The following is a 26598-nucleotide window of genomic DNA, read 5'->3' as shown; positions in this document are numbered from 1 at the left end:
GGGGGGGGGGGTACCCCAAAGAAGTTTTAAGGCAGATGCATGACAACATTCATAATAACAAAAAATGCGATCATCAATTTATGTGTAGATTTTAGACTGCTTAGCATGTTTGGTGAAGTTGAAAGCTAAACATGACAGTACATTCAGGTTTTTGCTGCCTCTCTTCTTCTTGCTTTCTGTTCTTCTGGCAATGTTCAACAGGTGCAAAGAATCCCCCCGCACGAGAACGCGTGAATGATTTCCATTCAGCGTGTTCATGTGACAGAAGCTCAACTTCACAGCATTAATCTAAAATGTTAATAACTTAGTCTGTGAATGATGGGATAAAACCTGCCGCTGAGATAATTACTTGAGTAATTCAATTGATGTTTTGTTCATAAAGTTGATGACTAAAGTGTCTTATTTGGAATTAAAAAACGTGACTTCTCTTTCGGGCGGTCTATAAGAATTGTCTTTCTAGGCCTGTAAACTGCAGTACCGAAAAGGCCCTCTTGATCGTCGTGGGAAGCCGGCCCCCTTGGAAACCCATTGGCTGTTTGTGCGTCGCTGCTCAGTGAACGGGTTGCTTTTTTTTTGGGGTACGGAGCTGAGAGGAGATGCACACGGCACTCGAGTGAGGTAACTATATAAAAAAAAACATTTGTTTTCTTTCACTCCCACAACATGGAACCGGGCAGAATTTGCTACAACATGCAGATGTAGCTGTTGGCTAGCTACATTCATTTATCTGTTAAATTAAATAACGTAGCAGAAGTCTTAAACGCCCAGCTTTGTTTAAATGGCTAACGTTAGCTAGCACATTTCCTGTGCGTTGTCTGCTAGCTAACCTTAGTTAGCTATTTGGAATTTTGCCTATTGTGGTACTTTGACGTCTTAAAACTAAAATGGCTAGCTTGCAAGCTAGCTAACGTTGTCAGCTAGGTGCATTCATTTACCCAGTGCCACTACGGTATGAGTAGCAGCATATTGTGAAAGTAGCTAGCTACGCCTTGTAAAAATATTTAACAGCAAGCTAACTTGGGCACGCTGTGTTGCATGCAGCCATTGCAGGGACCAGACTACGCGTGGTGCACCATCGCTAACGTTAGCTAGCTATTTTACCGGCCTAACTGGTTCCGCTTGGGAGATTAACGCTACCTAACGCAACTAGTTGGTTAACTAACCACCACAAACTACGTTTCAAACTTCCACTGACCTATGATGGGAAGCCGAGAAACCAAAACGGCAACTAACGGTGCTAGTAACGTTAACTAGCAACCTACGTTGGTGGCTTGTCCAACGTTATGCAGTCCATGTGTACGGCTGTGCATGTCTGAACGATAACATTTCCGTTAAATTAAATGTCGAATAATTTGTTGGTAACGTTAAGTCAGTCCTTGTTAAAGTAGCTAAGCTAGTGTGTCATAAGCTTGTTGTGGTTCAGTATTAGCAATGCGCTCTAGTTCTATTTGGCTGGCAGCCTAATTTATTAAATGTAGCACATTTGTTGAGAAATTATAATAGTATCTACGAACTATACCTGCAGGTATGTATTGGGCCTGGTAGACAGGCACAGAATCAATACTACCGTAACCGACTCAATGTTTGCCTTGCTTCTAGACCACTGCAGTGGCTTACAACCTTTTTTGAACCGTGGCACAATGATGGGATAAATTGTGGCACACATACTTTTCCGAATTTAGTTAGTGGCAATGACCTCCTCCTCCGTACTGCAGATCTGTTTTCAATAAACCATTTGTCATAGAGTAGGGTTTAAACTATTTTCGTTTCCTTACTCATGATGGTTAATTTGTGTGTACCCGTTTAACTGTCCCGCTGAAGGTGCACATTTCCGATTAAGAAAAATATGTAGCGCAGGTAAAATATGTATTTTGAACGGGAAGGTCTAGAGATGGGCATTGTAAAAGTCCTACCCGAGATACAAGACTAACTTTTTTTTTTTTCTATAGCAGCGGCTGTGCTACTGCTAAGCCTAAGCACAGGCAAGTTTGATAACGGTATTCAGACTAAAATTATACAAGTTACTTTGCTCATGATGACCACTCCTCAAATGTAACAACTGCTCCAGTGCACTGAACTTGAAACAATACAGATGTACATTTAATTTTACTAGGCAAGTCAGTTAAGAACAAATTCTTATTTTCAATGATGGCCTAGGAACAGTGGGTTAACTGCCTTTTTCAGGGGCAGAACACTTTTTTACCTTGTCAGCTCAGGGATTCGATCTTGCAACCTTTCGGTTACTAGTCCAACGCTCTAACCACTAGGCTACCTTTTGCCTCATCTGCATGATCATCTGTTATTCAATGTATTATCTGATTGATTTTCTTTCTTGCTGTGCTTGTGGTCAAGTCGAAATCCCACGTTCATTCTACAGGTCACTTTTTTTAGCGAGTGTTCCAAAGTTGAACCATTGGGCTAGACACAGGTCTAGTGGCTATTTAAGTCTGTTACAAGGTCACACTCCAATACCCCACATTTAACTTAAGATGTTCCCAGAAATGTTAAAGGTTCAATGCAGCTGTTTTTATCTCCATATCAAATCATTTCTGGGTAACAATTAATTATCTTACTGTGCTTGTTTTCAATTAAAATGGTCATAAAGACAAAGCTTCTTAGCAATGAGAACAATTTTGCTAGGGTTGTTGGAGTGGTTTACATGGGATGGGCCAAGAGGTTTGGAACTCTCTAATTGGTCTAGTAACTTATTTACAGCATGGCAACGTCACCATGGAAGACCAAATCTGGCAGAAATTTCAGGCAGTCTTTTCAATCAGCTCTTACATTCAAATGGCTTTATCATCACCATTTTCACAATTTTCCCCCCAACCGCGTAGTGTGGAAATATACGCTGAGTGTACAAAACATTAGGAACACCTGCTCTTTCCATGACATCAACTGACCAGGTAAAAGCTATGATCCCTTATTGGCGTCACCTGTTAAATCCACTTCAATCATTTTAGATGAAGGGTAGGAGACGGGATAAAAGATTTAAGCCTTGAGACAATTGAGACATGGATTGTGTATGTGTGACATTCCGAGGGTGAATGGGCACGACAAAATATTTCAGTGCCTTTGAACGGGGTATGGTAGTAGGTGCCAGGCACACCGGTTTGCGTCAGGAACCGCAACACTGCTTGGCTTTTCACGTTCAAAAGTTTCCCACGTGTATCAAGAATTGTCCATCACCCATAGGACATCCAGCAAATTTGGCACAACTGTGGGAAGCATTGGAGTCAACATGTGCCAGCATCCTTGTGGAAGGATTTTGACACCTTGTAGAGTCCATGCACTGATGAAATTGAGGCTGTTCTGAGGGCAAAAGGGGTTGTAACTAAATACTAGGAAGGTATTCCCATTTGTTTTGTGCACTCGGTGTATATATAACAAAGTTAAATTGCATTTTTGACTGCACTAAGCCTTTAAAAGCAAAGCCATACGTGCATTACCATTATCTACATAAGGAGGCAATCTAATCCAAAGGTATAAGGCTACCAGACAGATGTAGTTGCATTTCCATGAAAGCTGTTATGTCGAACTTTCAGTTGTTTGTAGGAATATGTCTTATTAAGTCTTAAACCCTGGAAGCCGATGAGCCTACCGTACCCTCCCAAGAACTATGCATTATGGAAATTTCCAGTAGTTTTGCAAACCGGAGCCATCTCTGTGTGGTTATTTGTGAATGTGAACATATTTGTTTTGCTATTAGATGCTACTGACTAATGCATTTCATACAAATGGCATCCAGAATGTTCTGTTAACACACCGCACATTATTTTTGTGTGGATTTGGAAATCCCACAAGCTTAGGCCTATAATGACAAGGTGAGGGTATTGGCAAAATTTTCACCATGCCTAGGCCTATGTTTTCGTTTTTAACACTAACTTTTACCTAGCCCTATATAACATGAATATATATTATATTATGGCTTTCATAACTTGCATTTTGTGCCGTGTCTGTATTGTACTTCTTACGGCTGAATGCAAATTTCCTTCAAGTGGCAAATACGCATGTACACTGACCGGCCTGGTAACTAGATGCAGTAGAATTAATGGCAGAAGTGATGTAGGGTTCAGTTTTACAGAGTAGCCTTATTCAGAATTACTGTAACACTGCAAATCAGGTGCTGCTGGACAAAGTCTTGTAAAATGTACAAGCAGCAGCTCTAATGTTAATCATTGCTTATAACAGAACTTCCTTCCTCTTTTAGTATGTCTGAGGGATTGTATAGGAGGTCAACTTTGAAAATGAGTCTTTGCCCGAAACTGTGAACAGGACATGAGTTAGCAGTCCAAGCTTCCTCTAGCCACATATTTTCCGTGAAGATTCGCAGTATGCCTAATGACCTACCCGGCTTTCCAGGTGCCAGTATAAAATCCCTGGACTGGGCCTTACACATGAGCCTGACTCTTTGCCCATAAGATAGTTTTGTACACAAATCCTAAAATGCACTCTGTTTCCTCCATATATATCACCTCAAAATGTTCAGACTGCTGTGGAAATTGTCCTGAGAGGCTGTTGAAAATCCCCCCAGATTAGCAGCCCCCCCCCCCCCCGCGCGCGCGCGCGCTTTAATTCTTACTTGTTCTCGTGTTCAGTTAGGCATTTCTCAACCTTTTTTAAATTCCCTGTTTAGGTGGTCGATCAGGCTCCCACATCTCCTATGACCCTATGGTGATGTCTCATGGTTAGGGCTGTGACAGTCTTGGAATTTGAGGTTATGGTGATTGGCCAAGCCAATATACACGGTCACTGACACCCATTCAGTGGGGGTCACATTTTGGTTTGTACACTTGTTTACATGGATATGTTTCCTTAGTAAAAACCTATTTCAAACAAGCCATTACACTGCGTTATTATCATGACATTTCATTATTATTCAGGTTATTACTTAAAAATATTAAGAAAAATTAAGAAATGTCAGGTTGGAGAGGATCTGTTGCATTTTAGTATTGACACACAATATTAAGAGTCAAAATAAAGATATGCCTACCTTGTCTGTTGGCTTTTCTGTATCTTTTTTATATACAGTATTTGATACACTGCCGATTTTTGCAGGTTTTCCTACTTACAAAGCATGTAGAGGTCTAATTTTTATCATGGGTACTTCAACTGTGAGAGACGAAATCTAAAACAAAAATCCAGAAAATCACATGATTTTTAAGTAATTAATTTGCATTTTATTGCATGCCTTAAGTATTTGATACATCAGAAAAGCAGAACTTAATATTTGGTACAGAAACATTTGTTTGCAATTACAGATATATGTTTCCTGTAGTTCTTGACCAGGTTTGCACACACTGCAGCAGGGATTTTGGCCCACTCCTCCATACAGACCTTCTCCAGATTTCGGGGCTGTCGCTGGGCAATACGGACTTTCAGCTCCCTCCAAAGATGTTCTATTGGGTTCAGGTCTGGAGACTGGCTTGGCCATTCCAGGACCTTGAGATGCTTCTTACAGAGACACTCTTTAGTTGCCCTGGCTGTGTGTTTTGGGTCATTGTCAGTCTCTTACATTTACATTTTTTTTAAAGTCATTTTAGCAGACGCTCTTATCCAGAGCAACTTACAAATTGGTGCATTCACCTTATGATGATATCCAGTGGAACAACCACTTTACAATATTCACTTTACACTTTACAATATCCACATATCCCTACCGGCCAAACCCTCCCGGACCCGGACGACGCTAAGCCAATTGTGCGTCGCCCCATGGACCCCCCGGTCGCGGCCGGCTGCGGCAGAGCCTGGGCGTGAACCCAGAGACTCTGGTGGCGCAGCTAGTACTGCGCTGCAGTGCTCTAGACCACTGCGCCACCCGGGAGGCCCGCCGGCCACACCACCCCTACACCCTCTTACTGAGGGAAGGAGGTTGTTGGCCAAGATCTCGCAATACATGGCCCCATCCATCCTCCTCTCAATACGGTGCAGTCGTCCTGTCCCCTTTGCAGAAAAGCATCCCCAAGGAATGATGTTTCCACCTCCATGGTTCACGGTTGGGATGGTGTTCTTGGGGTTGTACTCATCCTTCTTCCTCCAAACACGGCGATTGGAGTTTAGACCAAAAAGCTCTATTTGTCTCATCAGACCACATGACCTTCTCCCATTCCTCCTCTGGATCATCCAGATGGTCATTGGCAAACTTCAGACGGGCCTGGACATGCGCTGGCTTGAGCAGGGGGACCTTGCGTGCGCTGCAGGATTTTAATCCATGGCGACGTAGTGTGTTGCTAATGGTTTTCTTTGAGACTGTGGTCCCACGTCTCTTCAGGTCATTGACCAGGTCCTGCCGTGTAGTTCTGGGCTGATCCTCACCTTCCTCATGATCATTGATGCCCCACGAGGTGAGATCTTGCATGGAGCCCCAGACCGAGGGTGATTGACCGTCATCTTGAACTTCTTCCATTTTCTAATAATTGCGCCAACAGTTGTTACCTTCTCACCAAGCTGCTTGCCTATTGTCCTGTAGCCCATCCCAGCCTTGTGCAGGTCTACAATTTTATCCCTGATGTCCTTACACAGCTCTCTGGTCTTGGCCATGGTGGAGAGGTTGGAGTCTGTGTGTGTGTGGACATGTGTCTTTTATACAGGTAATGAGTTCAAACAGGTGCAATTAATACAGGTAATGAGTGGAGAACAGGAGGGCTTCTTAAAGAAAAATGAACAGGTCTGTGAGAGCCGGAATTCTTACTGGTTGGTAGGTTATCAAATACTTATGTCATGCAATAAAATGCAAATTAATTACTTAAAAATCATACAATGTGATTTTCTGGATTTTTGTTTTAGATCCCGTCTCTCACAGTTGAAGTGTACCTATGATAAAAAATTACAGACCTCTACATGCTTTGTAAGTAGGAAACACTGCTGAATTTGCAGGTTATCAAATACTTGTTCTCCCCACTGTATATACAGAACCTATTTTCTGCATATACGGTACAAGTCAAAAGTTTGGACACTTACTCATTCAAGGTTTTGTTTTATTTTTTATTATTTTTTATGCAGACTCTTGGTATTCTCTCAACCAACTTCAAATGGAATGCTTTTCCAACAGCCTTGAAGGAGTTCCCACATATAATGGCACTTTTTGGCTGCTTTTCCTTCATTCTTGTGTTCCAACTTATCCCAACCCATCTCAGTTGGGTTGAGGTCAGGTGATTGTAGAGGCCAGATCATCTGACGCAGCACTCCACTCTCCTTCTTGGTGAAATAGCCCTTACACAGCCTGGAGGTGTTTTGGGTCATTGTCCTGTTGAAAAATAAATTATAGTCCCACCAAGCGCAAACCAGATGGGATGGCGTATCGCTGAAGCATGCTGTGGTAGACATGCTGGTTAAGTGTGCCTTGAATTCTATAGACACAAAGACACAGTGGTTGGAAGCTCAATCTGGACTCCACAGACCAAAGGACATATTTCCACTTGACCCAAGCAAGTCTCTTACTGGTGTCATTTAGTTGTGGTTTCTTTGCAGCAATTCGACTACGAAGGCCTGACTCATGCAGTCTCCTCTGAACAACAGAGGTAACTCTGGGTCTTCCTTTCCTGTGGTGGTCCTCAACTTCAGTTTCATCATAGCGCTTGATGTTTTTTGCGACTGTAATTGAAGAAACTTGGTTCCTAATTTTCTGCATTGACTGACCTTCATTTCTTTAAAGTAATGATGAACTGTCGTTTCTCTTTGCTTATGTTAACTGTTCTTGCCATAATATGGACTTATGTGGTCTTTTATATGGTCTTTTACCAAATAGGGTGATCTTCTGTATACCACCCCTACCTTGTCACAATATATAACTGGCTCCAATGCATTAACATGGAAAGAATTCCCACAAATTAACTTTTAACAAGACACACCTGGTTAATTGAAATGCATTCCAGGTGAAGATTCTTTACTTCCAACTTTGTGGTAAAAGGCCCTTTCCTGTATCAGAATGATGATGCCCCTTTGCACAAAGTGAGGTCCCTGTGGAAGAACTTAACTGGCCTGAACAGAGCCCTGACCTCAACTCCATCGAACACCTTTGGGAAGAATTCAGTGCCTGACTTCCCTAATGCTCATGTGGTTGAATAGAAGCAAGTCCCCGACTGCAATATTCCAACATCATCTTGAAAGCCTTCCCAGAAGAGTGGAGGTTGTTATAGTGGCAAAGGGGGGGACCAACTCCATTCCCCCCCCCCCCCCCCCCCCCTTGATGTTAATTGAGCATATGTCCACATACTTTTAGTCATGTGTATTTTCTTCAAAGACAGGACACCTTAATGAGATAAATAATGTAGCTTAAATCATGACCAGGACCGTTTGATTCTTATTAAAGTGATTGTGTCCAGACATGCTACTTTAGGAAACTTTCTTAATGGACAATAATGAGAGAATCGGCGAACTCAAACAAGCACACCCTCGTAAAAGCACCCATAAATCAAAGCCAACAGCGTATGTCAGATGAGCAAACATTCCTCCATTCATTAAAAACATTCCTCCATTCATTTAATAATTTATTTTTATTATGCTTTTCTTTTAAAGTAGATTGTTTAAAGGGGACGAGTATGAAGAATAACTTGACAATCCTTCAAATAGAAACAAATAGCCTATGGACAAGTTGTGTGTGTGTGTGCTATTTATCAGCGACAATGATTATCGAGGGGGAGAGTGTTGGAAAGATTTTTCAAAAACTGGAACTAATATTATATTTTTGAAAGGATAACATTTGTTAAAAGTCTTTGCTCTCTGAGGTGAAGGAAAAATGACGGAGAAGCCCGGCTGGGCACTTTCCTAGATTTGACATTAGCAAGAAGCAGGGCAGGTACTTCTATGCGTTCACTCTCCGTCAACAGTAACAGGACAGAGAAACCAGACACATGCTCATTGCTCACATGGAGCACATAAATGATGGGAGCCTATGAAATAAACCAATACTTTTTTTCTCTAGTGTAGCCGGTTTTGAACTCTGTAAACAACGTTTCCAGTCTGAGAATGAAATGGTGAACTACTGTAATTAGTACATGCATGAAATTAATGTAACCAAATGACTGTAATAAACGGAAATTGCCTGTTTTACAAACTGTAGGCTACTATGCATGAAAGTGCATTGCTGGCCGTGCACTATAACCTAGGCTACTATTCTACTTCGTATCGCCTAGGGCATCATATCGGCCAGGACCGGGCAGGATCATTGCTGATTAGTCGATATGTTAAGAATTATACCATGCCAGGTTGGAGAGGAATGGCGCCTTGTCCATTTGACCCAACATTAGCGCATTCTAGCTAAAGCATCAAAGGAAAGTTGGAAAGAGGAAATGTTGAAAGTTTAATAGACGAACTTAGCCAAACAATTGCTTATCATTAGTCAACACTCCCATTAGGTAAAGTTTATCTACATGAAAATAAAGTTAATAAAACATTTTAAAAATCCCCAAATTAATGTTGGCCTATTTTTAAAAGGTTTTGACAAACGGTTCATCCAACCACGGTTATTCAATAACCGTCACAGGCCTCATCATATCGTTTGGTTCTCTCTCTTTGTCCATTTTCTTTCTCTCTCTCCCAATGATATGTCAGCATGTTGCCTCACGAATGTGATGCCCATTTGTGCCCCCAACGAGAGGCTCTCTTGCGTAACACACCAGACTCTGGCTTCTTGCTCAGTCTGTATACGCACGAATCATCTGGACCCCCACCCCTTCCAGAAAATGTCCGGTTCAGTGGCTCATTAACTCTGATCCCATCTCCAAGACATACACAAGCATGCACACTATGTCCCCTCCCTTTGTATACCATGTCCCACACACAAACGAGTTAGCCTACGTTATAGAATAACTATCTTCAAAGTAATGACTCGTGACGTCGGGTTTGATATGAAAGCTTCTTTTAGTTTGAATACTTGATCACGTTACATTTAACAACTTTACATTCTACAGAGCAATGCCAGCAAGCTGCTAGCGCAAAGGAGCCAAACTAATCACCTGTTAATTGCACTTAACTAGCGCGTTCACTCTCTACTTCCTGTCGCACGGCATTCTGGAACTTGCAGTCAAAAGCGTAATTCAATACTAACCAATGCAATTACATCCGTAAATAACTGTAAAGAAATATCTTTAGATACAGCTCAATACATTAACTCTGTAACACATTAAAGTTACAACATACGTCAACTGATTTAAAGACTTTAAAACAGCCAACCAGTTCCAATAGTAACCCAGAAGAGCATTGGGTGTGAGCGGATTCTTTCTTTTGTCCCTCTAGGTCTTGAGATAAAGGTAAGCTGTACCTTTTTGAGCCCTCCCCAAGTGCTTTTCTAGTTTCAGTCGTCCCTGTTTTGGCATTGTTTGCTAATAAGTGTTTACCTGGTTGCAGGCGTAGCCTCGGTCCGTCCCTCTCACCCTGCGGTTAACTCGTTCCCAGCCTGTAGTCAGCATCACACATACGTTCAGTTTTAAAGATCTCATGCTGATCTGCACCTGCTTACGGTGGGACTCACGCTAGGAGACTGAGTCCATCCACCCCTTCTTTAGCTCAGTGGATATAGCCTACAAAGCCCAGGTTTTGGGGAAGTTTAATGGTTCAGAGGCTGTAGACCTGACCTTGCCACTGCTAATACAAGGTGGATTTCTGAAGACTTTTTGTGATTTAGGTGACGACTTCAGGAGAAGCAGTGGCCAAATTTCGGCCTCTTGAATCTATTTGATTTATGGTGATGCTATTTTCACGGTTCAGATGGAAACAGTTTGGTTACACCATTCACAAAGTTCAGGAATAATCCTGGTCCATATAATTTGTTTGTCTTCTTGCTTGGTTTTGAAGGCTGTTAAAGTAACCAAGGGTCATTGCCGTGTTTCTAACTGAATGGATGGATTGGTTGTGAATGGACGTGCAATACTGTGCACTATCGTGAGTGACACTAGCTATCCATGTGACCAAATGTAGTTAAGTGAACACGCCAATGTTGAACAAATTTATGTTGCTTCTCCAGTGTACAGTGCATTCGTAAAGTATTCAGACCCCTTGACTTTTTTCACATTTTCTTACGTTACAGCCTTATTCCAAAATGGATGAAATACACTGCTCAAAAAAATAAAGGGAACACTTAAACAACACAATGTAACTCCAAGTCAATCACACTTCTGTGAAATCAAACTGTCCACTTAGGAAGCAACACTTACAATACATTTCACATGCTGTTGTGCAAATGGAATTGACAAAATGTGGAAATTATAGGCAATTAGCAAGACACTGCCAAAAAAGGAGTGATTCTGCAGGTGGTGACCACAGACCACTTCTCAGTTTCTATGCTTCCTGGCTGATGTTTTGGTCACTTTTGAATGCTGGCGGTGCTCTCACTCTAGTGGTAGCATGAGACGGAGTCTACAACCCACACAAGTGGCTCAGGTAGTGCAGTTCATCCAGGATGGCACATCAATGCGAGCTGTGGCAAAAAGGTTTGCTGTGTCTGTCAGCGTAGTGTCCAGAGCATGGAGGCGCTACCAGGAGACAGGCCAGTACATCAGGAGACGTGGAGGAGGCCGTAGGAGGGCAACAACCCAGCAGCAGGACCGCTACCTCCGCCTTTGTGCAAGGAGGTGCACTGCCAGCGCCCTGCAAAATGACCTCCAGCAGGCTACGTGATGCTTGGCATTCTGGCCAAAGACTTCAATCTTGGTTTCATCAGACCAGAGAATCTTGTTTCTTATGGTCCGAGTCCTTTAAGTGCCTTTTGGCAAACACCAAGCGGGCTGTCATGTGCCTTTTACTGAGGCTTCCATTTGGCCCCTCTACCATGAAGGCCTGATTGGAGTGCTGCGGGATGGTTGTCTTTCTGGAAGTTCCTTCCATCTTCACATAGGAATTATGGAGGTCTGTCAGTGACCATCAGGTTCTTGGTCACCTCCCTGACCAAGGCCCTTCTCCCCCGATTTCTCAGTTTGGCCAGGCAGATAGCTCTAGGAAGAGTGTTGGTGGTTCCAAACTTATTCCAATTTAAGAATTGATTGAGGCCGCTGTGTTCCTGGGGACCTTCAATGCTGCAGAAATGTTTTGATACCCTTCCCAAGATCTGTGCCTCGACACAATTCTGTCTGAGGTCTTCGTTCAATTCCTTTGACCTCATGGCTTGGTTTTTACTCTGACGTGCACTGTCAACTGTGGGACCTTATATAGACAGGTGTGACTTTCCATATCCTGTCCAATCAATTTAATTTACTACAGGTTGACTCCAAGTTGTAGAAACATCAAGGATGATCAGTGGAAACAGGATACACCTGATTTTGAGTCTGAGGGGTCTGACTAGCTACACTACCGTTCAAAAGTTTGGGGTCAATTAGAAATGTCCTTGTTTTTGAAACTCACTTTTTGTCCATTAAAATAACATCAACTTGGTCAGAAATGCAGTGTAGACATTGTTAATGTTGTAAATTACTATTGTAGCTGGAAAGGTCCTCTTGCTCAGTTGTGCACCAGGGCCTCCTACTCTTCTATTCTGGTTAGAGCTAGTTTGCGCTGTTCTGTGAAGGGAGTAGTACACAGCGTTGTACGAGCTCTTCAGTTTCTTGGCAATTTCTCACATGGAAAGTCTTCTTTTCTCTGAACAAGAATAGACTGACGCGTTTCAGAAGAAAGTACTTTGATTCTGGCCATTTTGAGCCTGTACTCAAACCCACAAACGCTGATGGTCCAGATTCTCAATTAGTCTAAAGGAGGCCAGTTTTATTGCTTCTTTAAATCAGGACAACAGTTTTCCGCTGTGCAAACATAATTGCAAAAGGGTTTTCTAATGATCAATTAGCCAATTCAAGTTTATTATTTTAAAAGGCTAACACAATGTGCCAGTGGAACACAGGAGTGATGGTTGCTGATAATGGGCCTCTGTACGCCTGTGTAGATATTCCTTAAAGAAATAAACTGTATCCAGCTACACTAGTCATTCACAACATTAACAATGTCTATCTACACTGTATTTTGATCTATTTTAATGGGGGAAATTTTTGCTTTTCTTTCAAAAACAAGGACATTTCTATATGACCCCATTTGAATGCTAGTGTATGTGATTTTAAGGTTTTTAATACATTTGCAAAACATTTCTAAATCTGTTTTCGCTTTGTCATTATTGGGTATTGAATGTAGATTAATGAAGATTTTTTTTTTTCTTCGTTTAAACCATTTTAGAATGATGCTGTAAATTAACTGTGTAAAAATTCAAGGGGTCTGAATGCTTTCTGGCGTCACTGTACCATATCCTCACTGTGCCCACACAGATCATCTGGTGTCCATGTGGTATCAGACACCTGCCCATCGCTCTCTCTCTGCCCGAGCTCTGTCTTTTCTAGATAACTGCAACCTTTTACATAGGCGAACGTAGTTATTTGAACAATAAGAAATTGTTTGAATAGTATAAGTATGAATAGTACCAGTTTAGTTGCCCTTTCTGCTCTAAAGTCTGACTCACAAACCAGTCAAATATACAGCAGAAAAGTTGCCTAGTTAAAACGCCAAACATTTCTTAGTCTCTACTTTCAATAGGAGTTTATTTTCTATTATTGTGGTCGGTTTTCAATTCAGTTTGACATGACATGTAATCTGCCAAAGTGGACATTTTGTGACATGTAAACTGTGAATCTACATCTTATGAAGGCGGAGATGTATTCTTAGTAGTGAGAGCTCACCAGGTGCAGGATTCAGTGACACGGCACTACCCATGTCCTGACTTCACCCCCCCCCCCCCCCCCCCCACAGTACTGTCTGCAGAAATGCAACAACAGACCTGGACATGTTCGGTACACACACACCCATGGTGAAGGTGGTCAAGCGCTTCAATTTCCTCCGTGTCCACATCGCTAAGGAATTATCATGGTCCACACCAACAGTCGTGAAGAAGGTACAACAAAGCCCTTTCCCCCTCAGGAGTCTGAAAAGAGTCGGCATGGGCCCTTGGGTCCTCAAAGTTCTTCAGCTGCACCATTTGAGAGCATATTGACTGGCTGCATCACAGCTTGGTATGGCAACTGCTTGGATCCGACCGCAAGGGTAGTGCGTACAGCCCATTCCATTACTGGGTCCGAGCTCCCTGAAGTTCAGGACCTCTACCAGGCGGTGTCAGAGGAAGGCCCTAAAAATGTTCAGACTCCAGCCACTTAATTCATAGACTGTTATCTCCGATAACGCACGGGCACGGCAAGCGGTACCGATGCAGCTAGTCTGGAATCAACCGGACCCTGAACAACTTCTACCCTCAAACCGTAAGACTGCTAAATAGTTAGTCCGGTAGCTATTAGTTAAATAGGTAACCATCTTCATTGACAATTTTTGCCCCAACTCTTTAGACTCACACACAAATGCTGCTGCTACTACTGTTTATTATCTATCCTGTTGCCTAGTAAATTTATCCCTACCTATATGTACAGATCTACCTCGTACTGGTAGATCATAGGTACACTTCAACTGTGAGAGACGGAATCTAAAACAAAAATCCAGAAAATCACATTGGATGATTTTTTTAAGTAATTAATTAGCATTTTATTGCATGACATAAGTATTTGATCACCTGTTTTTCTTTAAGAAGCCCTCCTGTTCTCCACTCATTACCTGTATAAATTGTAGACCTAAACCAGGCTGGGATGGGCTACAGGACAATAGGCAAGCAGCTTGGTGAAAAGGCAACAGCTGTTGGCGCAATTATTAGAAAATGGAAGAAGTTTAAGATGACGGTCAATCACCCTCGGTCTGGGGCTCCACCTCGTGGGGCATCAATGATCGTGAGGGATCAGCCCAGAACTACACGGCAGGACCTGGTCAATGACCTGTAGAGAGCTGGGACCACAGTCTCAAAGAAAACCATTAGTAACACTACGCCGTCATGGATTAAAATCCTGCAGCGCACGCAAGGTTCCCCTGCTCAAGCCAGCGCATGTCCAGGCCTGTCTGAAGTTTGCCAATGACCATCTGGATGATCCAGAGGAGGAATGGGAGATGGTCCTGTGGTCTGATGAGACAAAAATAGAGCTTTTTGGTCTAAACTCCACTCGCCGTGTTTGGAGGAAGAAGGATGAGTACAACCCCAAGAACCCTATCCCAACCGTGAAGCATGGAGGTGGAAACATTCTTTGGGGATGCTTTTCTGCAAAGGGGACAGGACGACTGCACCGTATTGAGGGGAGGATGAATGGGGCCATGTATTGCGAGATCTTGGCCAACAACCTCCTTCCCTCAGTAAGAGCATTGAAGATGGGTCGTGGCTGGGTCTTCCAGCATGACAACGACCCAAAACACACAGCCAGGGCAACTAAGGAGTGGCTCCGTAAGAAGCATCTCAAGGTCCTGGAGTGGCCTTGCCAGTCTCCAGATCTGAACCCAATAGAACATCTTTGGAGGGAGCTGAAAGTGCGTATTGCCCAGCGACAGCCCCGAAATCTGGAGACGGTCTGTATGGAGGAGTGGGCCAAAATCCCTGCTGCAGTGTGTGCAAACCTGGTCAAGAACTACAGGAAACATATGATCTCTGTAATTGCAAACAAAGGTTTCTGTACCAAATATTAAGTTCTGCTTTTCTGATGTATCAAATACTTAAGGCATGCAATAAAATGCAAATTAATTACTTAAAAATCATGTGATTTTCTGGATTTTTGTTTTAGATTCCGTCTCTCACAGTTGAAGTGTACCTATGATTAAAAAGTACAGACCTCTATATGCTTTGTATGTAGGAAACACTGACGATGTTCCAGGTTATCAAATACTTGTTCTCCCCACTGTAGCTAAGTTATCGTTGTGTATTTGTTCCGCATGTTATTTTTCTAGTTCTTTTGGCTTTCTTCTGCATTGGTGGGAAGGGCCTGTAAGTAAGCAGTTCACTGTTAGTCTACACCCTGTGTTTTTATTATTTTTACGAAGCATGTGACAATTAAATTCGTCACACACACACACACACACGCGCGCACTCAGAGACAGAGATGAGGAAGCTGTAGCCGTGTGAGAGTCATGTGACGCGGCTTAAGGGCTCTCGTCTCCTCTCCCACCGCCTCGTGTTTAAAGATGAGCGATAGAGAAAAAGCCTCGACTGTCTGCACGCCAGGAATGCACCGCTGCTTCTGCCAGGCCCCCAGATAAATTTTCACTAGACTGCTAGTTCTTGGACCATGTTGTATAAGCCTAGGTCGTGTATAAGTCAAAGCCTGTGAGGCTTAGGTGTTTGCATAACCATCAGATAAACTGTGCAAGTTCTTTGAATGTGGAGGCCTGTGAATTTGTACAGAAAGTATTCAGACCCCATGAATTTTCCCACATTTTGTTATGTTTCAACCTTATTCTTAAATTGATTAAATTGTTTTTGTCCCTTCATCAATCTACAGACAATACTGCTTAATGACAAAGAACTTTTTTTTGGGGGCATTTTTGTTACTTTTTACATTTACATAAGTTGAGACCCTTTACTCAGTACTTTGAAGCATCTCCACTCTTCTTGGGTATGATACTACAAGCTTGGCACGCCTGTATTTGGGGAGTTTCTCCCAATCCCTGCATTTCAGTTGTCATTGTTCACATTTTTGAGAATATGGGCTATTGGTCACGCTTCTCTCCTCAGCTCAACAGTTGGTGTTTCTGAAGAACTGGAAAAGGCCCTATCACATCAGGATTGGGGGCCAAGGTGGAGCAGTATTACTACAGTAAGTTTAACCTTTCCAAACAGTCATATATTTTGTTTCATTGGGTTAACTAGGAAATGTGCTTGCTATCAAAGATGGGTTATGCTTAGTGTTATTCAATTTGACTTTGACTTTGAAACCTGTACTGGATGGAAGCGGACAGTTTCTCCCCCCCCCCCCCCCCCGCAACTATTAAAGCCAGTCCTCAGCCCTTCTCCTTCGGTAAAGTCCACCTGTGTTTACAAACCTTTGCTGTTAAAATCCAACAGCTACTTTTGGTCTAAAATAATAATTGAATGATGCTAATCCGCTGTCTGTCACAACAGACTAGGTGTAGCCGAGTCAAAAATACCTAATTGTTGTGTAAATTATGGTTGAAATTGTATAACTTAAAAGAATAACATCATGTGAATTCACGAGCTGGGTTGTAGTGCGTTCGGTTACATCACTCGCTGACCTTTTTTTCATTGGCCGTCTGAAAAAAAAAACACACTGGTTGTGGTGTGTAACACGCAAGCCTGACTAAATCCTGAAAATACACTAAGCCTGAGGGATCTCTGGAGTTGTGTGTGTCAAAGGTGTATGAGCTTTATACTAAACAGAGAATTGGTCTTTTCATTCACAGTTGAATTGAAGAAGGCGCCCTTGGATATGGTGAGTTAATGATCCGCTCTCCCCAGCTATAAGTTCAAATACAGTATTCTTTGGCTACTGTAACCAAAAGCTTTACCTATGTGTTTAGACCACACACACAGCGGTGTATACTACAAAGCAGGATCAATGAGTTAGCTGGCAAACTTTGATAAACAAGAAATAACTATTGATTTTCTTGTTAAGGCAATACTTGTGTGTTTTGGTTGTTGTGTCATTTAGGTCCTGCCCATTTCAAGCTTTCAATAAAAATAAAACGTTTTCAGAATATTTAGGAAAGTTGGCTAGTATACCCCTTCCTAAAATATTTTTGTTTGAGATGTTTTTGTTTATCTCATAAACAAGAATGTTTAATTTAGAATAACTATAGGTACTTTTTAGTTGCTTGACTTCAGGGGTCCCCGAAAAGCAAGGATATAATGAACAAACTGAAACTAAAAGCTGCATGGCCAAAACATCTCACATTTTATGAAACAACAGTTTGACAGATTTTAAAATATTAAGTCATTTCATATTTTGAGTGTCAATTAGAGTAAACTGTTTGCGCAATCTTCCTTCGAGGGCCCAGTGGTATCGAAAGATTTGTCTTATGTATGTCTCAATAAACCTTTAAGGAGCATTAGAGGTGCGGATATTACTTATTTTATATAGGTCATACGTTTCTTTTCAAAGCACATTCTTTAACAATTTTTTTCAACATTTTATTTATTTCCCCTTTATTTAACCAGGTAGGACAGTTGAGAACAAGTTCTCATTTACAACTACGACCTGGCCAAGACAGTTACACATGGAATAAACAAATGTACAGTCAATAACACAATAGAAAAGTTTATGCACAGTGTGTGCAAATGAGGTAAGATTGGGGAGGTAAGGCAATAAATAAGCCATAGTGGCAAAATAATTACAATTTAGCAATTGAACACTGGAGTGATAGATGTGCAGAAGATGAATGTGCAAGTAGAGATACTGGGGTGCAAAGGAGCAAAAAATTATAATAATATAGAGCTGAGGTAGTTGGGTTGGCTATTTACAGATGGGCTATGTACAGGTGCAATGATCTGTAAGCTGCTCTGACAGCGGATGCTTAAAGTTAGTGAGGGAGATATGAGTCTCCAGCTTCAATGACTTTTGCACTTCGTTCCAGTCATTGGCAGCAGAGAACTGGAAGGAAAGGTGGCCAAAAGAGGAATTGGCTTTGGAGGGACCCGTGAAATATACCTGCTGGAGCGCGTGCTATGGGGGTGGGTGCTGCTTTGGTGACCAGTGAGCTGAGAGCAGAGCTATACCTAGCAAAGACTTATAGATGACCTGGAGCCAGTGGATTTGGCAACGAATATGAAGCGAGGGCCTGCCAACGAGCGCATACAGGTCGCAGTGGTGGGTAGTATATTGGACTTTGGTGATAAAACGCAAATTATTGTAGTTCACAAATATTGCAAACCTTGTGAAAGCACTCAACAACGAATGTATTCAGTAGACACACACCATGCTGTGTTTGTTAGAGGTGTGTTCTTAAGGTTAGTCTTCCCCTATCTCCACGTGGGTTCATAGGTCAGCCCAGACTCATGTTTATAAACAGTGTCTTGTCGGAAGCAGCCGCGAAGTAGCCTTGTAACACACATTGCCGTTTGCAACCGAAAAGCTGCACCGCTGTCACACACTCTGCCTTAACTTGATTTCACGCATCGCTTCGGCAAGCAAGGCACTCTGTGGTAAGTAGCCTACTCTGCTTTCCTTGGATTTTTTGACTGGGAAAGGTTAGTGTCACATTGATTTGACTGTACATAATGTTTAGTAGTTCATTCCCACTTTAATTGTTACATGGTTATATAGTGTGCAACAGGCTGCATTTGGCAATAATTGTGTGGCACATGTGTATGAAGTCACTCATAAATGTTTTATATTTGTAAGTATCATGTATTAGATGCATATTATCGAGCAGCCCTTTGGTACCACTTAACGAATGGATCCTAGTATTTGCACCTCCTTATCCTAAGTCTGGGATAAGGAAGTTAGTCATTGATTAGCTCTGGTATTGGCAGGATTATCGACTATGCTTGGGTAGAAGACTAGGGATCTGTACCAGGTTATCAGAATTGACTGAGATACGCATGGTGATCTGACATCAATACTAACACAAATATATGTTGGCCTAAACGGTAGTATTGATATAAAGTAGCCTGACGTAGTGACGCATGGATACCAGAAAGTCTTTCTTGGTGTAGAATGTTTACAAATTAATTGTATGATGCAGGGACAGATCATAGCAAAAATAACATGGTCTGTTTATTCTCAGTTACTGATATATAAAAATGATGCAACGGTCCATCAATTTAAGTAACATAATTTAAAAAAATCCCAATCAAATTCTGTCAGTTTAAGCTACAGATATCAGTTTCTTTTGCAATCCCTGCGTCTCAATCCAACGCATCCGCTTATGTCGCCCTTCTGCATCGGCTGTCAAAAGTGGTAGAACTACAGGGCTGTTTGTCGGACCAGGAAACCCCCCGAAAATTGACCTTCTCACAAACGTCTGTAGCAGTTTTGCCTACTAACTAATTTAACCACTCTATAGAAAGGGGAGACTCTTATGAACAGGATGTTCTCTGTTTTGCTCTGACCCCCCCCCCCCCCCCACAAGACCCCTTATCTCTGATTTGGCCATTTTATGAATGCTATTCACATTTTCCATGGGAGATAGTGTATTAATGGCCATATTCAATAATTTATCAAAATGTTTATTTTTTGGGGATACTTAAAGGGGTCCTAAAATTCCAAATCAAATTGCTAAATGATCCACAGTATGACCTTAAACAATTCCATATGTCAGTTTATACTTTTAAGACTTACTCTTGGAGATTATAAATGCTAAATTATTAAGTCAATAACTGGTAGCTAGTAAATGCCAATATTAGAAGTTATATTATATTAGTCACATGCAATAAAATAATCCTGCTTTGTAAAGAGTACTCCAGGCTCCAATTTACAGCTAAACCTACTCTTGTCTCTGCGCAATCTTTAAATATACTCTGACTCTACAGATCTATAGAGCATGGATTGATAAGTCTGTCTCTAGCCTTCATGTCAGTCCCTGTCCTTACAGGTGCGATCTGGCAATATGTTCAATGGTAATTGATTCTTGAAGAATATCATTTTATAGATGCCTCATGAGATTAGCAAAACTGTCTTATTCTACCATAACTCAAAATATAAGGTTGTATTACTCCAGGGTTTACAAACGACAAAGTTTGAAACATATTTTGTTTACCATCTTGTGGATGCAAGGACTGACAGATCAAGACATCTACCCCAGCCCCATCACTTAGCTGTATACCAAAACAAGTGGCGGGGCTGCCATTAACTTCTTCTGGCTGCAAGCCAGAGGCCGGCCACAATATGACAACAGCCACTTCAAGTGCAGGGCGCGAAATTCAAAATATATTTTTTTGAAATATTTAACTTTCACACATTAACAAGTCCAATACAGCAAATGAAAAGGTACACATCTTGTGAATCCAGCCAACATGTACGATTTTTTTTTAAATGTTTTACAGCGAAAACAGCACGTATATTTATGTTAGCTCACCACCAAATACAAAAAAGGACAGACATTTTTCACAGCACAGGTAGCATGCACAAAGCCAACCTAACTAACCAACAAACAACTTCATCAGATGACAGTCTTATAACATGTTATTCAATAAATCTGTTTTGTTCGAAAAATGTGCATATTTCAGGTATAAATCATAGTTTACATTGCAGCTACAATCAGAAATTGCACTGAAAACTGCCAGAATAATTACAGACACCAACGTCAAATACCTAAATACTCATCATAAAACATTTCTGAAAAATAGATGGTGTACAGCAAATGAAAGACAAACATCTTATGAATCCAGCCAATATGTCCGATAAAAAAAAAAAAGTGTTTTACAGCGAAAACACAATATAGCATTATATTAGCTTACCACAATAGCCAGAAACACAAGCCATTTCCCAGTAGCAAAAGTTAGCGATCGTAACAAAACAGCAAAAGATATATAATTTGACTAACCTTGATAAGCTTCATCAGATGACAGTCCTATAAAATCAGGTTATACATACACTTATGTTTTGTTCGAATGTGCATATTTAGAGCTGAAATCAGTGGTTATACATTGTGCTAACTTAGTAGCATCTTTTTCCCACAACGTCCGGATATTTTTCTGGCACTCACATATTCTGACCAAATAGCTATTCATAAACATAACTAAAAAATACATGTTGTATAGGAAATGATAGCTACACTAGTTCTTAATGCAATCGCCGTGTTAGAATTCTAAAAATAACTTCATTACGACATCCAGCTTAGTTATAGCGAGAGTACCCAAAAGCTGGGCGCAAACGACTAGCACAACATGTTCAACAGATATATGAAATAGCATCATAAAATGGGTCCTACTTTTGCTGATCTTTCATCAGAATGTTGTACAAGGGGTCCTTTGTCGGGAACAATCGTTTGGATTTAGAACGGCCTTTTTCCCTCTCGATTTAGCAAGCACACTTGCCAAGTGGCACGAATCTCTCCATGTCAACAAACGGAAGAGAACGGAACACGGCAAAACTCCCGAAAAATGTTCAATAATCTGATAAAACTATATTGAAAAAACATACTTTACGATGATATTGTCACATGTATCAAATAAAATCAAAGCCGGAGATATTAGTCGTCCATAACGGCAGCTTATCAGAAGGCAAATCCAGGTCCCTGCTCGCGCTCTCCAGAATGCAGGAAACTGGTGACACGTCATGCCAAGAGCTATGATTCTAGTCCAGATCAAGTTACACACTCCATTTCTTCTCTCACTCCTTGACGACATCTAGTGGAAGACGTATGAAGTGCATCGAAACTTTTAAATATCAAGGACTTCAATAGGCAGCCCCTAGAAGAGAGCATCGATTTCAGATTTTCCACTTCCTGTTAGGAAGTTTGCTGCAAAAGGAGTTCTGTTTTACTCACAGATATAATTCAAACGGTTTTAGAAACTAGAGGGTGTTTTCTATCCAATAGTAATAATAATAATATGCAGGGCCTCCCGGGTGGCGCAGTGGTCTAGGGCACTGCATCGCAGTGCTAACTGCGCCACCAGAGTCTCTGGGTTCGCGCCCAGGCTCTGTCGCAGCCGGCCGCGACCGGGAGGTCCGTGGGGCGACGCACAATTGGCATAACGTCGTCCGGGGTAGGGAGGGTTTGGCCGGTAGGGATATCCTTGTCTCATCGCGCTCCAGCGACTCCTGTGGCGGGCCGGGCGCAGTGCGCGCCAACCAAGGGGGCCAGGTACACGGTGTTTCCTCCGACACATTGGTGCGGCTGGCTTCCGGGTTGGAGGCGCGCTGTGTTAAGAAGCAGTACGGCTGGTTGGGTTGTGCTTCGGAGGACGCATGGCTTTCAACCTTCGTCTCTCCCGAGCCCGTACGGGAGTTGTAGCGATGAGACAAGGTAGTAATTACTAGCGATTGGATACCACGAAAATTGGGGAGAAAAATGGGATAAAATAAAAAAAATAAAAAAATATGCATATTGTACGAGCAAGAATTATGTACGAGGCCGTTTGAAATGGGCACCTTTTATCCGGCTACTCAATACTGCCCCTGCAGCCCAAACAGGTTAAACATATCCCAGACTGTAGCTTTAAAGGCATACAAACCTCAAATCAAACTCTCATCCGATTTCATTCATATTGGGATTGTCGTAAAGTCAGGATGTGTCCATGTCCCCCCCCAAAAAAATTCCTTAGCATTCTTAATTCTCAGAGTGGAAAGTACCTTCCTGTAATGTGACCAGAAACGAGATGCACACTTTGAATCTGTAGATAAGTAGCCTAGTAATAACCAATGCTAAATAAATTAAATGTATTAGGTACAGGTAACTTGCTGCTGATCTTGTCATGCAGGAGCCCTTGACCCAAAAAATGTTAGACACAAGCTAGTTGAGTGACTTTCAGTGACTGACATAACGAGAGAAACTGCTGATGCACAACCAAATTGAAATATGTTCCCTTGTGTATGCCTTATGTAACTTCTCGCTCTTTAACAGTACGTTTTTGGGGGGGGAAATTGATCCGCTGGCCTGTAAAAGGCCGCCAATTGCCCATCCCTGATCTAGAGGATCCTGTATGCCAATCATGGCTGTGTATATAAATCTGTTTGACACGATCAGACTGAGCATTTCAATGACAAAAGGCTCAGGGAAATAAATGATCAAAAACCTATTTGGAGTTATTTTCATGCAATAAACACACACTGATTTTATTAGACAGTGATTTAAACATACAATTATAAAGACTGCATGTGGGCTTAAAATAAAGGTTGAAGTTGCACTACACATCGCTCTGCCATTTCCTGGTTGCTAAAATTCTAATATTTCAGTTCATGTGACAAAATAAGTATAGTGTAGAGAATCATTGTACCATCTAAACCACTGTGAAATATATTTTCCAGTAACAAAAGTATTGTGTTTTCAGCTGTTTGAAGCTGGTGTACAAAACCAAAAGCGACTCAACTTCAACGGTAAGCTTAGAAATGGCGCACATAGAACAAATCTACAGCTTCTTACACTTGCTTTCAGTGTGTGACAGATCTTCTACTTACTTTTCTATGATCATTTTCTCTGGTCTTCCAAAAAGTTACACATTGCCACTTTTAAATAAATAAAATAATATTGAGTCAAGGATGCAGAGCAGTGTACATAGTTTGCTTAGATCACCTTTCAAACAATTACATCGTTGACTAATTTTAATTTCGTGGTGCTTTGTTGGACAATTGTTGGATTCGTTCCATTCCCTCTAGGACTCAAGACTGCTAAAGATTGTATAGCTACTTTTTTTGTTGAACTTCTCATTCAAAGATCATGGGCATTAATATGGAGTTGGTCCCCCCTTTGCTGCTATAAAAGACTGCTCTTCTGGGAAGGTTTTCCACTAGATGTTGGCACATTGCTGTGGGGACTTGTTTCCATTCAGCCATGAGCATTAGTGAGGTCGGCCACTGATGTTGGGCGATTAGGCCTGGCTCGCTGTTGGCATTCCAATTCATCCCAAAGCTGTTAGATGGAGTTGAGGTCAGGGCTTTGTGCAGGCCAGTCAAGTTCTTACACACTGATCTCAACAAACCATTTCTGTATGGACCTTGCTTTGTGCATGGGAGCATTGTTATGCTGAAACGGGAAAGGGCCTTCCCCAAACTGTTGCCACAAAGTTGGAAGCACAGAATTGTCTAGAATGTCATTGTATGCTGTAGCGTTAAGATTTCCCTTCACAGGAACTAAGGGGCCTAGCCCAAACCATGAAATACAGCCCCAGACCATTATTCCTCCTCCACCAAATTTTACATTGGCACTATTTATTTGGGCAGGTAGCGTTCTCCTGGCATCCGACAAACCCAGATTCATCCGACGGACTGTCAGATGGTGAAGCGTGATTCATCACTGCAGAGAACACGTTTCCACTGCTCCAGAATCCAATGGCGGCAAGCTTTACACCACTACACCATGGTGATCTTAGGCTCCCAACGAACAGTTCTTGTGCTGACGTTGCTTCCAGAGGCTACTCACTTCAACACTCGGCGGTCCCGTTCTCTGAGCTTGTCGCCTACCACTTCGCGGCGAAGCCGTTGTTGATCCTAGGTGTTTCCACTTCACAATACGGCCATTACAGTTGACTGGGGCAGCTCTAGAATGACCTATTGGAAAGGTGTCATCCTATGAAGGTGCCAGGTTGAAATGCACTGCGTTCTTCAGTAAAGGCATTCTATTTCCAATGTTTGGAAATTGCATGGCTGTGTGCTTGAGTTTATACAACTGTCAGCAACGGGTTTGGCTGAAATGGCCAAATCCATTAATTTGAAGTGGTGTCCACATACTTTTGCGTATATAATACCAGTCAAAGGTTTGGACACACCTATTCATTCTAGGGTTTTTCTTTATTTTTACTATTTTCTTCATTGTAGAATAATATTTTAAGATATCAAAACTATAAAATAACATGTGGAATGATGCAGTAACCAAAAAAGTCAAGATATATATTTTATGTTTGAGATTCTTCAAAGTAGCCACCCTTTGCCTTGACAGCTTTGCACATTCTTGGCATTCTCTCAACCAGCTTCATGAGGTAGTCACCTGGAATGCATTTCAATTAACAGGTTTGCCTTAATTTGTGGAATTTCTTTCCTTAGTGCATTGGGGCCAATCAGTTGTGTTGTGACAAGATAGTGGTGGTATACATAAGATAACCCTATTTGGTAAAAGACCAAGTCTGTATTGCGGCAAGAACGACTCAAATAAGCAAAGAGAAACAACAGTCCATTACTTCAAGACATGCAGGTCAGTCATTCCGGAAAATTTCAAGAGCTTTGGAAGTTTTCTTTTTTTCTTTTTTTTTAAGTGCATTGGCAAAAACCAACAAGCGCTATGATGAAACTGGCTCTCATGAGGACTGCCATTGGAAAGGCAGACCCAGAGTTACCTCTGCTGCAGAGGATAAGTTCATTAGTTACCAGCCTCAAATTGCAGCCCAAATAAATACTTCAGAGTTCAAGTAACAGACATCTCAACATCAACTGTTCAGTGCAGACTGCATGAATCAAGCCTTCATGGTCGAATTTCTGCAAAGAAACGACTACTAAAGGATGTCAAGAAACAAGACCAATGGACATTAGACCAGTGGAAATCTGTCCTTTGGGCTGATGAGTCCTAATTTAAAATGTTTGGTTCCGTCCGCCGTGTCTTTGTGAGACGCAGGGTAGGTGAACGGATGATCTCTGCATGTGTAGTTCCCACCATGAAACATGTAGGAGAAGTGTGATGTTCTGGTGGTGCTTTGCTGGTGACTGGTGATTTATTTTTGAATTCAGGGCACACTTAACTAGCATGGCTACCACAGAATTCTGCATCGATACGCCATCCCATCTGGTTTGTGCTTAGTGGGACTATAATTTGCTTTTCAACAGGACATTGACCCAACACACCTCCAGACTATGTAAGGACTATTTGCCCAAGAAAGATTTAATGGAGTGCTGCATCAGATGACCTGGCCTCCACAATCACCCGATCTCAACCCAATTGAGATGGTTTGGGATGAGTTGGACCGCAGAGTGAAGGAAAAGCAGCCAACAAGTGCTTAGCATATCTGGGAACTCCTTCAAGACTGTTGGAAAAGCATTCAAGGTGAAGCAGGATGAGAAAATCCCAAGAGTGTGTAAAGCTGTCGTCAAGGTAAAGGGTGGCTACTTTTAAACAAATCAAAACATATATTTTAGGTTCTTCAAACCTTTTTTTGTTGGTTTCGCA

At 41.8% G+C, this 26598-nt stretch overlaps 1 protein-coding gene across 2 annotated transcripts in view; it reads left to right on the top strand.

Annotated features, from left to right (window-relative positions):
- The first annotated feature begins 480 nt into the window (after nucleotides 1–480).
- The window catches only part of slc39a10 (solute carrier family 39 member 10), a 58317-nt gene continuing 32199 nt past the window's right edge, over nucleotides 481–26598 (top strand). Inside the window, exons 1-3 of one of the 2 annotated variants that reach the window (XM_055870241.1) lie at nucleotides 481–618; nucleotides 16562–16643; nucleotides 17248–17276. In XM_055870241.1, coding sequence (XP_055726216.1) covers nucleotides 17274–17276 — 3 coding nt within the window. In that variant the 5' untranslated portion in view covers nucleotides 481–618; nucleotides 16562–16643; nucleotides 17248–17273. Of the gene's footprint in view, nucleotides 619–16561; nucleotides 16644–17247; nucleotides 17277–23740; nucleotides 23823–26598 lie in introns of those variants that run through there. The other variant, XM_055870242.1, reaches the window with a different exon arrangement.

The sequence above is a fragment of the Salvelinus fontinalis genome, chromosome 19 (genome assembly GCF_029448725.1).
Source record: "Salvelinus fontinalis isolate EN_2023a chromosome 19, ASM2944872v1, whole genome shotgun sequence".
Lineage (NCBI taxonomy): Eukaryota > Metazoa > Chordata > Actinopteri > Salmoniformes > Salmonidae > Salvelinus > Salvelinus fontinalis.
The sequence above is the reverse complement of the archived record's forward strand: the minus strand, read 5'-3'. Positions and strand labels throughout refer to the sequence as shown.